This window comes from Phoxinus phoxinus (assembly GCF_949152265.1).
Source record: "Phoxinus phoxinus genome assembly, chromosome: 14".
In the NCBI taxonomy this organism is placed as follows: Eukaryota; Metazoa; Chordata; class Actinopteri; order Cypriniformes; family Leuciscidae; genus Phoxinus; species Phoxinus phoxinus.
The window spans coordinates 9,575,844-9,589,645 of NC_136889.1; the positions used below are offsets into that span (position 1 = coordinate 9,575,844).

The 13,802-nt window shown below is 37.8% G+C and overlaps 1 protein-coding gene across 1 annotated transcript; it reads left to right on the plus strand.

Annotated features, from left to right (window-relative positions):
- Positions 1 to 100: 100 nt before the first annotated feature.
- Positions 101 to 13,760, plus strand: oga (O-GlcNAcase). The gene is made up of 16 exons (XM_079634536.1): positions 101 to 828; positions 1,042 to 1,093; positions 1,375 to 1,472; positions 1,571 to 1,701; positions 1,792 to 1,963; positions 2,071 to 2,169; positions 2,245 to 2,529; positions 3,416 to 3,574; positions 3,668 to 4,293; positions 4,953 to 5,127; positions 8,992 to 9,077; positions 10,076 to 10,180; positions 10,540 to 10,634; positions 10,733 to 10,925; positions 11,359 to 11,518; positions 11,865 to 13,760. Exons 1-16 carry the CDS (start codon positions 669 to 671, stop codon positions 11,999 to 12,001), a joined length of 2,733 nt encoding a protein of 910 aa, XP_079490662.1. The 5' UTR covers positions 101 to 668; the 3' UTR covers positions 12,002 to 13,760.
- Positions 13,761 to 13,802: the final 42 nt, after the last annotated feature.

Consider the following 13,802-nt stretch of genomic DNA (forward strand, 5'->3'; position numbering starts at 1 on the left):
GAATGGAATGAAATGAATAGCATCAAAATGTCTCATTCATGCTGGACGAGAGATTATATTATCGCTGTCTCTTTAAGAGCCTTGCTAGAGATTTGTTTTCAGACTCACACAAACCGTCCTTTACCGGTTCAAACCAGTTTTCTGAGAGTGCGCAGTAAGTGTAAACAGGAAGAAGAGTGCAACATTAAACAGTGTCGATGAACGTTATGATACATTGACATTATCTATTTGAATCCGCGATGCAGATGTACAGTAAGAAGCTCGGTTAAACGCTATTAATTTAATGTATGTCTAGCACACGACGTAACGTTACCGAGAGTCAACAAAAGCTCTTAGCGAAAACAGCGGGTAATGCTAACTGGCGGTCCTGACAAACACATCGTTTTGAGACGGATCGCGTTAACTTGCTAGAAGGCATTTCAGATATAGCCCAGAAAGCTTTCATATTTGCACGCGAATGACTGTCGTGTTTGTCAAAGAAGAGATCTGCAGGTAGTTCATGCAGATAATTTGCGTCCGATTGAATTCCGCTCCCTACCGGTGACTCAATGGCCTACTAACCCACTAAGTTAGTGAATCGGGTGACTGGTCCGTTTTCCCGCGGAAGAAAAGCTTTGGCTGACGACTAGTCCGATACTTCCAACAGCGGTAATTTAATACAGTTCAAAATGGTTCAGAAAGACAAATTAATCGAGTCGTCACAACCAGAGAATGAAGTAAATCCGCTGCCAACCGAAGCTGTTGCAGATACGCTGTGTCCAGTTGACGAGCCCATTATCGGAGTTGAGCGAACAGGCCGAAGGAAATTCATCACTGGTGTTGTAGAGGGTAAGCAAATTTAGACAAATTCAACCTAATTGTTATATAATGTCGGCAAGATCACGTATATTCAGCTAAATGGTTTTACTTAATTACATGCGCTGTTTAATTCGAACACATAGTTATATATTTTTTAGGCATTGATTGGTTGTAGCATTAGTGTGTGGAATGTGTTGAGAATGTGTTCAAAACCGTTTGTTGCACTTAAAATGTTCACCACAGGCTTCTATGGACGGCCATGGACTATGGAACAAAGGAAAGAGCTCTTTAGGAGGTAAGTTATTGTGCAAGCATGCAAATATCATGTCCCTTGCTTATTCACATTTTCTAGCATAATGTATCTATTCTGTATATATTTGCTTTTTTTTGTACATATATTTTGTATATCTTGTCTATTGTGTAATGTGTACATTAGTTGTGTGTGTGCATATTATAATATTTATCTCTTGTTCTGATTCTGGTATTGACACTGTTAGACAAGCCTAAACATACTAGTATTGTTTTTGCAAGATTAGCCACAAACAAAAATCATAACTTAAATGTATTGTGTTTCAGGCAGCATAAATGGGGTTTGAACACCTATCTGTATGCCCCAAAAGATGACTACAAACACCGAATGTTTTGGAGAGAAATGTATTCTGTTGAGGAAGCAGGTGATATATCCTATGTCGTTGGAAATGGTAATCGTTGTTTGTCTTTATAGGGTTTAAAAATTATTTTTTGTGTAATTTTCTGTCTTGTTCTTTTAAAGAGCAACTCACAACTTTAATAAATGCTGCTAAAGAGCATGAGATTGAATTCATTTATGCCATTTCCCCTGGCCTGGACGTTACGTTCTCAAATCAGAAGGAAGTGTTGACACTTAAAAGGAAGTTAGATCAGGTAAGCATGAACCTATTCAGAAACTTAAACTGCACTGATGTCAGTGTTTTTATGACCTCTATCCTTAATCTCGGTCTGTCTTTTGTGCAGGTCTCTCATTTTGGGTGCAAGTCCTTTGCCTTACTGTTTGATGACATTGATCATAACATGTGTCCAGCTGACAAGGAGGTATTCAGCTCTTTCGCACATGCCCAAGTGTCTATCACCAATGAGATCTTCCAATATTTGGGAGAACCTGAAATATTTTTATGTTGCCCCACAGGTAAGATTATTTTTATCAACTAACCATGCTGCTTTGTGTGATTCTATCAAATGTATTGTTTCTATATCATGCCTTATCATAATTATTTAATGTCTCCTTGTCCTCAGAGTATTGTGGAACATTTTGTTATCCAAATGTGCCACAATCGCCTTACCTGCGGACAGTAGGTGAAAAACTGCTTCCTGGTATTGAGGTGCTATGGACGGGTAAGTTGTATTTTCTTTGAGTGGACTGGAATAATGGGTTTGCAGATATTAAAAATGCCTTTTTGTGTTTGACAGGTCCAAAGGTAGTTTCTAAAGACATAACTGTTGAATCTATTGAAGAAGTCACGAAGATACTGAGGAGAGCCCCTGTCATCTGGGACAATATTCATGCTAATGACTATGATCAGAAGAGACTTTTCTTGGGGCCTTATAAAGGCAGATCCACAGAGCTCATTCCTCGGCTAAAGGGAGTCCTCACCAACCCCAACTGTGAATTTGAGTCTAATTTTGTGCCCATTCACACGTTAGCCACGTGGTATAAGTCTAACATGAATGGGGTGAGAAAAGATGTTGTCATGAGTAAGTATTTTTTTTTTTAAATTATGTACTTTTTTTTATTTTTTATTAAACAAAATTAGCAGGGTGCTCTTTCACCATGAAATCAAAATGGACCATTCTTATTTTTTTATACATTATGGACCATTTTTACAGACTGATACATCGTAAATTCTGCAAAGTTTTTTTTATTTATTTTTTATTTTTTATGTTTGTACATTTATAACACTATACTTACTTTGTATTATATTACCTTTGCATCAAAGGTAATATAATACAACACTGCTGTGAGGGTGTTTTTAGAGAAAATCTTTCTCTTAGTCTGCTGTGATCAATCTTTATTTTGTTTCCTCTTTTGAAAGTAAAAAAAAAAAAGCATTATTTTTGAGTTTTTACTTTGATATTTGAGCAAATGGGAACAGGAAAAATATATTTAATGTAGTCTCTCATTCACCACTATATAACTTACAGATATAGAAAACGACTTCCACTTCTGAGAAACACGGAAATGTGAAAGGGTCAATTGCTGCGTTTATTACAAATTATACATCCATGGACCTAAAAAAAAAAAAAAAAAAAATACTCCGAGGATATTGCAGCAATTACCAAACAACAATGTTCCAATCAATCCCCGACGGACAAAATTTCACCTAACTTTTTTTTTTTTTCATTCTGATATACATCACAACAGTGAGAAAACGACTTCCTAGAATTCAGACAAAATTAGCATTCATAAGGAAAAATCTTTGCTTTATTTTTGATATTCTACAAAAAAAAGTTGCTATGCAAAAGTATCGTTCAAGTGAATATTCGATATGTCGATAAGGGGCTGTTATTCATCAAATTTATCATATTTGTGTATTTATTCTTGTCAGATTGTAGCTTCATTGCTTCTCATTTCTGTGTTTAGCTGATGGTGAAGACAGTACTGTGTCCATCCAGATAAAGCTGGAAAACGAGGGCAGTGATGAGGAGCTAGAAACAGACATCCTCTATAGCCCTCAGATCGCACTCAAGCTGGCTCTCACTGAATGGCTAATCGAGTTTGGAGTGCCTCATCAGTACAACAGTAATTATATCTTTGTGTGATATTTTTTAACATGATCTAAGTTGTTTTGAATTTTGGTAACATCTATCTTAACCTTTCTCCTCTTTGTTGCAGGTCGGCAGGTACCTCACAGTGGAACTAAAAGCAGTTCTGTGGATGTTCCTTCGCTCGCTTCTCCTATCCTGGACACTTCCACTACAGTGACTACAGTCTTCCAACAGCCCATCATGAGTCCAGATGTGCCACTTAGCGATGAACTGCACGTGCTCTGCAAAGAAGAAGAGGTGGAGGTGGAGAAGAAGGAGTCCGATGAAGAACCCATGGAGATGGTTGTGGAGAAACATGACGAGGTGGAGGACAATAAAAATGTCAACCAGATCCTCACAGAGATTGTCAAGGCTAAGATGACAGAAGATCTCAAACCCATGGACACAGACAAAGAGAGCCTGACAGAGTCCAAGTCCCCAGAGATGTCCATTCAAGAGGATTCAGGCAGCGATATTGCACCGATGCAGACTGATGATCAACTCAACAAGGAATTGTTTGTTCCAGGTCCCAATGAGAAACCACTGTTCATTGCTGAAGCACTTACCCTGGAGGATTTAATCCTGCTTGCTGAACTCTTCTACCTGCCATATGAACACGGTCCAAAAGCAGTACAGATGCTAAAAGAGTTTAACTGGTTGAGAGCCAATAGTAATTATGTCAGTGTTAACTCCAAAGAAAAGGATCCAGAGAAGGTGAGAAATGTCATATTTACAAATGGATAGAAATGCAGGCTGGTCAATATGTAGTGCTTTTGTTCAACTAGGTGTCAAACTGAACAAAAAAACTCTAATTTCATGGGAAACCTAGGATTATCAGGGAATTTTTTAAATTGCGTTTTTCTAGGCCTGAAAAGTCATGAAGATTAAAAGAATTTTGAGAATATAAATTCCTGGAAATTCCAGAATTAATGTACTTTTTTTCTAATTGATGCTTCACATTACAATATTTAATTAACTGACTAAACGTTGGTCTTGTGTAAAGTAAAACATCCTTTGTGGTCCTTTGTATAATTTGTGATTTATTTACAAACTTGAGTAAATTTGAATGATTTTTAATGGAAAAGACATCTAAAAGTGATGGAAATGTGTTGGTCAAAATGTATGGGAACTCTTTTTCACTGTCATGGTCTTGTTTTGTCCATGTTGAATTAAATAGGAAGTAAAAGTGTTCGTTCAGTAGACAGACAAAATGGTGGCAATGCAGTAATTATTTGCACCACATGGTGGTGCCTTTATGATAAGAATAAAATATTCAGTTTGTAGATAATTACAAATTTTTAGTAGTTGCTGCGTTGAGGCAGTAGACTTTATATACAGTGGTAATGATAAGGTGTTTTTCATGTTTCACATAGGTGACTGAATGGCAATCAAGAGCAGAATACTTTGAGGAGATGTGCTGCTCCGTCATCCAGATGTTCACCAGACTCTCCAACTCGGCCAACAGGACCATTCTATATGACCTGTATCCCTATATCTGGGATATAAAGAGTATCATCTCAATGGTGAAATCATTTGTTCAGTGGTTAGGTAGGTATGGCCACAAATCTCTTTGCTCCCCCTCAATGTTTTTTAACCATGCTGAGCCCATGAAATGCTTAAGTCATTTTGTTGAATCCCAAACGATGAGCATTAAATTCAGTCACATCCTCATCAGTTTTTAAACTACACTTCAAGCATTGCACTGTTTTATAGTGACATCATTAATATTTCAGATGCTTAAAATGCATTCCTTAATAGATGACAGTGCATATTTTTATACTTAAGTACGGTAAATTAACACTTTCTACTCTATCATAATATCTCAGATCTCACTCACAGTATGAATAGCTTCCACTTGAAATTTCTTGGGCGAAGTCTGCCATTTATGGAAAAGTCTAGTGTACACTCGCTTTTCCTTACTTATTTTCACTGTAAATACTGTTTTCCTCTACTGACTGGATGCTGTCCTCATTGCTAGTTAGTGCCTCTTCTTCAGGCCACTCTTAATCTGGTAGAATGAATTGGATGGCTGTGGTCACAGTTGCCAGGGTGGGTCCTGCTGCTTGCTGTGCATTCAGTATCATTGTGCGTTAACTTGGCAACATCTGTTGCAATCTCTTTCGATCAGGGGTGTGATCGTGAAGGAAAATCGGCCCCTTACGCCCTAGCGCGCCGCGCATGCGAACTTGAAAAGCAAGGCGGCTGTGTAAGGCTATTCTGGTGCACCATAAGCAATTACTTTGTAAATGATGTTTTTTTTAACCATATCTGCTGATTATTTGTATTACACAAAGATACTCCACAAACAACCTCAGCGTATGCTTTACTCTAACTGAACTGGTCTGGTCTGATCTGATCCAGCCAGAAAACACTTTTTTAAGTGATACTACATTCCGGTGAACTGTACACAGTTCTCATGATCCTAAATTAATTTGTGCAGTCAGCGAACTGAAGGGTCTCTCATGAGAGAAACGCTTTGGTCATTAGCCGGTCCTTTTATTTACGATGATTTTATTGAGAGACCTGTCACTTACTGAGAATGCCCATATTTGTTATCCATATAGCTTCTGGGCATCGCTACAGTGCAGTTAGAGTAATGGATTCGGTTCTAAATGAGGTTTTTGTTGGAAGTTGGTTGAGTAATTATAGCACCAGCATGGCCTGGGTTACCTTGGTAACCACATTTTATTCACAGGTTTCTGTCCAGCTTTATAACAAAGCAACACAGCAGGCAGCAACCAAAACTGGCATGCCACACCTAAATTGTTAGCTGATGGAGGGGAAAATCAAGTGTATAATATGTTGCACTGATGAGTGTGTTCAGTAGAACTGGACTCAAACACTTGATTAGCTTTCTTTGAAAACCCCATAAAGGCTTCTCTTTTGGTGAGAACATGCCCATTGAACAAATTTATTGATTTAACTGACCCTTTAGTGTACATTTATAGGGATGCACCAATATTTTGGCGAAAACCGATATATATGGCTGATCAATCTAAATCCAAATTTTTATATAATTTTTGAGAGCCTGGTTTCAAAAACAAAAGTCTCACCATTAAAAGCCATGTCCAAAGCACTTCAATGTAAATCAAAGATATACAGCAGCACTGTAGCCTAGTTTGAACCAGTGCGAGTTTTAAAATAATTTTACACTCCTATGGGCAACTTTCTTTATAAAAAAAAAAAAAAAATCTATTGCCTTACATATAAATTAAATGATGCCTAAATCAAAAGTGCTAGTTATTATTAATAATGCATCAATCTTTTTGAAAAAGAACATTTAAAATGTCATATTGCTGTTTCATATATCAGCACTGCTGTTTGAGCTGCGCTGGAGCTGAATGAACATCTAAACTGAAGCGCTTTGTTTGGGGGTTAATTAACTCAACAAAACGCATCCTATATGAGACTAATAAGATATTTATACAACATAAACATATTACAACTTTTATCTTCACAAAATAATGCAAATGCATAAGTGAACTTGAACTAAGTTATGTGTTTGTCAGAATGTGTCCACAACTCCTGTTGTGGATCTGCTGTAGCCTATATGACAGACTTAAAATGTTTCCCTTAACTGTGTTTTCAAAGTGATTTCAAGTAAATGTCAAGAAGCAACCTTCATGGCCGGACCTGCGCTTCTGACGTGTTTCAGCTGAAGGAAATAATGCATTATCGGCTTTAATATATCGGCCAAATTTTCTTATCGGTTCGATAACTACCGGTAGAACATTAAAAATAAACATATATCGGCCAATACCGAAATGGTGGTCAATATATTGTGCATCCCTATACGTTTATTAGGTTTTTGTGTGGACTGTCCCCTCTCAATATGATTTTCAGCCTTTGTTTGGATGGACAGTCCAAATCCTAGTGCATTTTCAGCCAGCATTTCTGCCCCGTCCAAAGCAGTGCAGATGGCATTCAGTCAGCGGCTCACTGCTGTTGTGCTGAGATCACTTACTAATGAGCTCTTGTATTGTTTTTTCCCTTCGTTATGTACAGATGGAAGAGTCCTCAGCACAAGTGTCTACTGCTATTGGATGGAAAGTGCCCGATGTTTGCACAGTGCTGCGATTTATCTTTATTTTTTTTATTTTTTTTCGGGGTTTTATAGATTATTTTCTTTTTCGTTATGTGCCCAAACTATTTTAATTTCTTTCAATGTCTCAGGAAAGGAAAGGTTTTTGTATGAAGTCACATTTGCGCAGCGATAGCTCAAGTTTTAGGTGTTAACCCCCCAATTCTTTTCTCTGGCAGCTCTAACATAATTTTTGTTTCTATCAGTAGGCCCAATTGAAATGGCTCAGACAAGCTTTACCACACCATCTTGGAGGAAAATTGATATTCTTGCCTCATCTAAACATCTCTATAATACAAATAATAAATAAATAAAGAGTATAATTTTATGAATAAATAAAAAAATAAATAAAGGAAGTGATAAAATTCCTCTCAGATGGTGTGTGTGCTGTGTGTCCTGCCATTTCACCACAGGATGTGTTAGTATGATCAAACTGATTGAAAACGGGGGAACTTTGTCTCCTGGATCTGCGCTGCATTTGTCTTGTTACATGACACAGAGTCCTCATCCCCTCACATTGGTACTGCTATTTAGAAACGGATGGAATTTAAATTTAAAGCTGGTCTGCTTAACGACGATTAAAAAGTGCCCAATTTTATCGCAGTCATCTGCTGCTGGAGCAAATAGGGGTTGTGACTGGAAATATTCAGTTGCTGCAGACTCTTGATTTAGAGTTTTTTCTTTTGAAGGGTCCAGATCTACTCCAATCATGTAAAATAAAGTTTCCATCGATCAAAGGAAGCGTCCACAGTGGTGGCTGATGAACAATGCTCGATAGTCATGTGACAAGGCAGATAGGTCTAAATGTGACTTCAGATGAAGGTTAGAATTCAGAGGGCTTAAACAGCTGAAGCTTATTTAGTACCAGCAAGTGAACTGATGGCGTATAACAAACAAAATCCCCACACAGGCTGTTTGAGGAAAAGCGCTACAGCTTATAATTCTTGAATATCTCATCTCTTCAAAACGGACAGAAACCTTGAGTTGAAGAGCTAGTTCCAAACCTTATCCTAGATTGCATCATGAACTTCACTTAACCTCACATAACTGCTTGAGGATCATGTGAAAACCAAATTGTTTCAGTAATGTGCCCAAATCTGACATTGCAGTCAGTGTAAGCCCTCTGTCATTGTAAGCTTAAGCTGCTTGAGCCCTAGGCAGAAGATATCCACGCTTTTTGTTACTCTGAGGCGTTTTCCTTGATTGTAGTATCTACATTTATTTTCAATGCGTTATTTGGAAATAAGACACCTCTACCCTATACCCCTTCCCCCTCATTATGCCAGAAAGCCCCTCACATAATGTTTTCCGCTTGGATCTGATCTCAACAGGGTGTCGTAGTCAGTCGTCAGCACAGTTCTTAAGTGGCGACCAAGAGCCCTGGGCCTTTAGGGGCGGTCTAGCAGGAGAGTTCCAGGTATCCAATATTGAATTACCAGCAAAATGTTACACGAAGATATATTTTCGTTTGTTTTAGATGTTGGTGTGGTTGCAAAACGCTATGGGTTGGTCTGTTTAAGGTGAGCTGTCAGCAGCTGCACAGTAAAACAAAGGGGAGTTGAGCCACTTGGGCTTTTTTTCTGAAGTGTCAACTGAAGTGGTCGAACGACAACTGTCAGATCTAGTGTTTGGGGTGATGGTGTTTTCTAACCCAGCCTAAATTTGTATTTCTTTCAGCAACTGCCCAAATGAGATGCTGCTTTTCCCCTTGCGCTCGCGACAGCGCAGCATGGCTAGGTTTTATTTTATGACATCTTGTTTCTTTGCAGGAAACAGCGCAAAAATTATTTCCACATTTTGTCTGCGCCTGCGTCCACAACACTGCGCCTGCGTGTGCGACTGCGAGTCTGCCTATTCAAAGCTCCATGAACAAAGTATTACTAATACATAACCTCAACATTCAAATAATATAATAAACAAATAATTTGATTATCATAATTGGTGTGTCATGGAAAGTACGTGATGTTTTAAGCTTGAAAGTTTTGGTCATGGAGTTTTGCTCTGCGCTCTAGCATCATTCCTTTTCTCAACAGGACGTTCTAGCGCAGCGAAAAAGAGCGGGAAAGGAGCATCTCCTTTAGCCAGTTAAGCCTTTCTCAGACCAAGCCTGCGCACTTTTGTTTCATTTTGGTTTCTCTCAGAAAAAAAAAAGGTGGAAAATGATTGTCAATGGTACGTATCTTAAGTATGATGTTTACATGCTCTTGCTGAAAACTGACCAACCAGAGAAGCCAGTTTACTTGTGAAGGCATTTATTTCCATGCCTGTATTAGGCACATTCTTGCTCCGCTCCTGTGTGAGGTTGGCACAGCTTGAGCAGGTAAACTCATGCTGAAGTTTCAGTAGCAGTGCAGTCACATGATCAAATCTAGAAAAGTACTAAACTATTATATACTTTTGCTTTGGTCTCCACAGAGACTGTTGCCAATTGATGGGGCAAATGATCTTTTCTACCAGCCACCACCATCAATGCCTACTTCTAAAATCTATACCATAAGGCCTTACTTTGCCAAAGACGAGGTAGGTTTTGTACTTGCTTACAATTATAATCAAAAAATAAAAAAGCTGGTGCAACCGACCCTAGGAATGTTAGTTTTGTGCTTTATGTTGAGGGCATGGCTTGTCTACGGTAAGCTGTCTGTAGTATGAAAACTCTGTAGATGTTTATGTCTAAATAAAACGTTGCTGTTGGCTGCTTGAATTCCCAGCTGAGGTGTCCCAGTTTAAGCTTTGCTTTTAGGTTTATTTGCATCACGTCTGAAGCATTCTGCTGAAACAGCAGTCTGGTCCACCTGTTAGTCCTAAGAAGGTTCACATTTTGTGGAATGAGAGCTGTCAGATGCCTTCTCACACTGCATCTCTCTCACTTTTTTCCTCAGTCTGCCATCTATAAGGTCTGCAAGGAGATGTTCACTGAGAGCTGTGATGGCATTTCTTTCCCAGATGAGTCATCACCGGACCTTATTGGAGACAGGTGAAGTTTAAGCTTCTACTATGTTTGGTCACATTAATGTGTTATGCATGCTTGATTAATAACATGTTGACTTTGTACCATCATCTTCATCATTGCAGGTTTGTGGGAGGTTTTCTGACGCTCAGCCCAGACTATGGCTTTGTGCTTGAGGATGAAGAAGGTGTCTGCGGCTATGCTCTGGGCACTGTGGATGTCAAGCCCTTTGTAAAGAATTGCCAGATGAGTTGGATTCCGTTCATGCAGGAGAAATACAACAAGCCAGACACAGAGAAGGACCTGTCAGAGGCAGAGGTTTGCACGTCATGTCATTTCTTCTACATAAACTCCTCCTTAAAAGCCTCAAATATGAAATTATAGTCCAAAAAACTAAAAACTTTTTTTTTAATAGAACCTTTTAGGACTTGAAATTTTATTCAGGGGCCAAAATAGTGAAAAAATATGCAATTTGCAGTTGCTGTTATTTATTACAATATAGCAGACTACTTGCATAAAATGCATAGAAATATCAGTTGTCACTCTGTCTCCTAATACGTCTTAGTTAGATGTTATTTAAATGCTTAGTTTTATGATCAAAGCTCTGTTTTCATTGTGGTGGGCAAAAAAATGTATGCAATATAATAAATATTCTTACAAATTTGCGTATCAAATATGATACAGTAGGCTTTATAAGATTAAAAGGTTTGGAACATGTTTATGGTAACATCAATCTTTTTTTCCCCTATAGAAAATGATGCTAAGTTTCCATGAGGAGGAGGAGGTTTTGCCAGAATCGTTCCTCAGTAACTTCCCATCGCTTATTAAAGTGGACATTCATGCAAAGGTTACTGACCCCAGTGTAGCTAAAAGCATGATGGGATGTCTCCTCTCATCACTGAAAGCTAATGGTAGGTAGAGTTATGTTGTGTGACATGAACTTTTTACTGAACAGTGTCCCTGTTCCACATGATACTATTATTAATTGCTATAGTAATAAAATTGCTATTACACAGTAATTAGTCACTAATTACTTAATTGTACAGTAAAGCTGCTCTTTCATCTCTGTGTGGTCTATCCCCTCTCACCTCATTTTACTTTAACTGTAATCAGCAGAACAATGTTTATATTTTTTATTAATTTCAGATGCTGACATTAAAGAGGGATGATCTTTACTGTTAGAGAACATGAAAAGCTGCAGTGATTTTATTGAATGCTTTGTTTCATAAACGCATCTTTTTTCTCCTCGTTTGTCAGGCTCGCATGGTGCTTTCTGTGAGGTCCGGCAGATGGACAAAAGGATGTTGGACTTTTATAGCAAACTGGGCTGCTTTGAAGTGGCCAAAATGGAGGGATTCCCAAAAGACGTTATTCTAATGGGGAGGAGTTTGTGAATCTGAGCCGCCTAGAAGAAAAATCATACAGAAGGAGCCTCCTAGAAAGTGCACAAAGCTTTGGCCCACATTTTAAGGCCCCAACTCGCTACCTGTTCATGTAAATATCACGTTTTGTAATGGCTACTCTGGTGCCCCATAACGGTAGCTTAACTCACATCATTATGCTGAATGCACTTCTAGAATTTTAGGTGCTGTTCATTCACTTTGCCAGTCTGTGGTGGATGCTCAAGTGTTTTGTGTGTTCAGGAGGAGTGAGAAATGGAAAAAAGAAGTGAAGTGAGTCTGTAAGAGTAATTCAGGACGCATGAGTTACTTTCACTTTTTTTTTCTGGTAGACAGATTGCTTGAGTTGGCCAAGTGCCATTGAACCTACTAAATCTCTTGGATGTGGCCGAGTTGCAGTTTGTGTTCGGCATATGTGCATGTTTAAGTTAATGTCTAGATTCTCCAGACAAAAAAAACTTGCCATTACCTGATAAGAGATCTTCACTTTACTGTTTTTAATAGTTTATTTCAGTGCTTTACAGTGTTCAAAGCAATAATCCAGAAGGACTTCTTAACAGTCAGGGTTTGTGTTATTGCTTTTCAGGACATTGTAATAAATTCTGCAGTTTTCCAGGTTTAAACCGCGTCGGTGAGCTCGTATGGAGAATGCAGCAGGCTAAAGCTATCCTTTGAGGTTTGGGATGCTTTAGAAAAGAACTGTAACTGAACTTTGAGCTGGCAGAAGTAAATACCGTTAAACCATAATGTTCATTGTCTTTAAGACCGCATGGGATACCTTTGTGTAAGCCTTTAGCATGTGTATCTTTTAACGATACATTTTTTCATTTTGTACAAAAATGCCTTTTGGCTTTGTCCTTCTCTGTAATATATTTGAGGATAATGATAAATACTTTCCTACATTTCTGCCTTTGTTTAAAGTGGCGAATTATACATTTCTGAGACATAACAGGGTTACATTATAATTCTGTTTTTTACAACAACAAAAAAGGTAAAATTCGTAACCTAAACCTTAAGACCAATGCTCCTCACAATGTCGTTAATTAGAACAGAAGGAAAATTAAAACAAGTGGGGGGAAATAAAGGTATATTTATGAATTAACTTTAACATATTTGAGACCCCTTTTTTTGTTGACTGACGAGAATAACAGCCATTGCCTGTTCTTAATGAAGGTCTGCCTCTTTTGTTAATGTTTAAAAGCCCCACGGTTTAATTTGTGTTTCTCTGAAATCGCAAGCTAATGTCAGGAATGTTTCCCTGAATGTAGGTACAACATAAACTGTTTGTTCTGTCCTTATTCCCCTATTTAACCAAAATGATGGACAGAAAAGTTGTTATATATATAAATAAAAATAAATAATATCGGTTGTGCTGTTTGCTGAAAAACTAGATGAGCACAAAAGTCCCTTGCAGATTCCCATGTGTAATGTTTAAAATAATGCCTGGGTAAAAGAAAAATGTAAATACTTACAGTTTTGACAGTTTTTCCACTTTCCCTCCCCATTTAAGGGAATTTGTACAAAAAAAAATGCTATTGTTTATCTCTATGGCTTGTTGCTTGGATCATTTTATTTTAGTTGATCACATACAGTGTAAAGGGCTTTTTCTTTTCTTTTTCTTTTTAAAGGTCATATACAATGCATACATTTAAAAAATATGAAGACCTTTCTGTATTTTGATGTATTATGATAATGTATATGTAATATAGTTGTAATTTCTGTAAGGGTTGTATGTAATGTTATTAAAATGTTAAATAGAAAAGAAAATCTGGTCAGTGAGTGAAATGAGAAATGC

Excerpts from the sequence above, each read along its gene's own strand:
- oga (XM_079634536.1), top strand. The coding sequence starts at position 669 with ATGGTTCAGAAAGACAAATTAATCGAGTCGTCACAACCAGAGAATGAA. Across the intron at positions 1,702-1,791 it reads TTAAAAGGAAGTTAGATCAG|GTCTCTCATTTTGGGTGCAA; the intron begins GTAAGCATGAAC and ends TCTTTTGTGCAG. Across the intron at positions 10,181-10,539 it reads CTTACTTTGCCAAAGACGAG|TCTGCCATCTATAAGGTCTG; the intron begins GTAGGTTTTGTA and ends TTTTTTCCTCAG.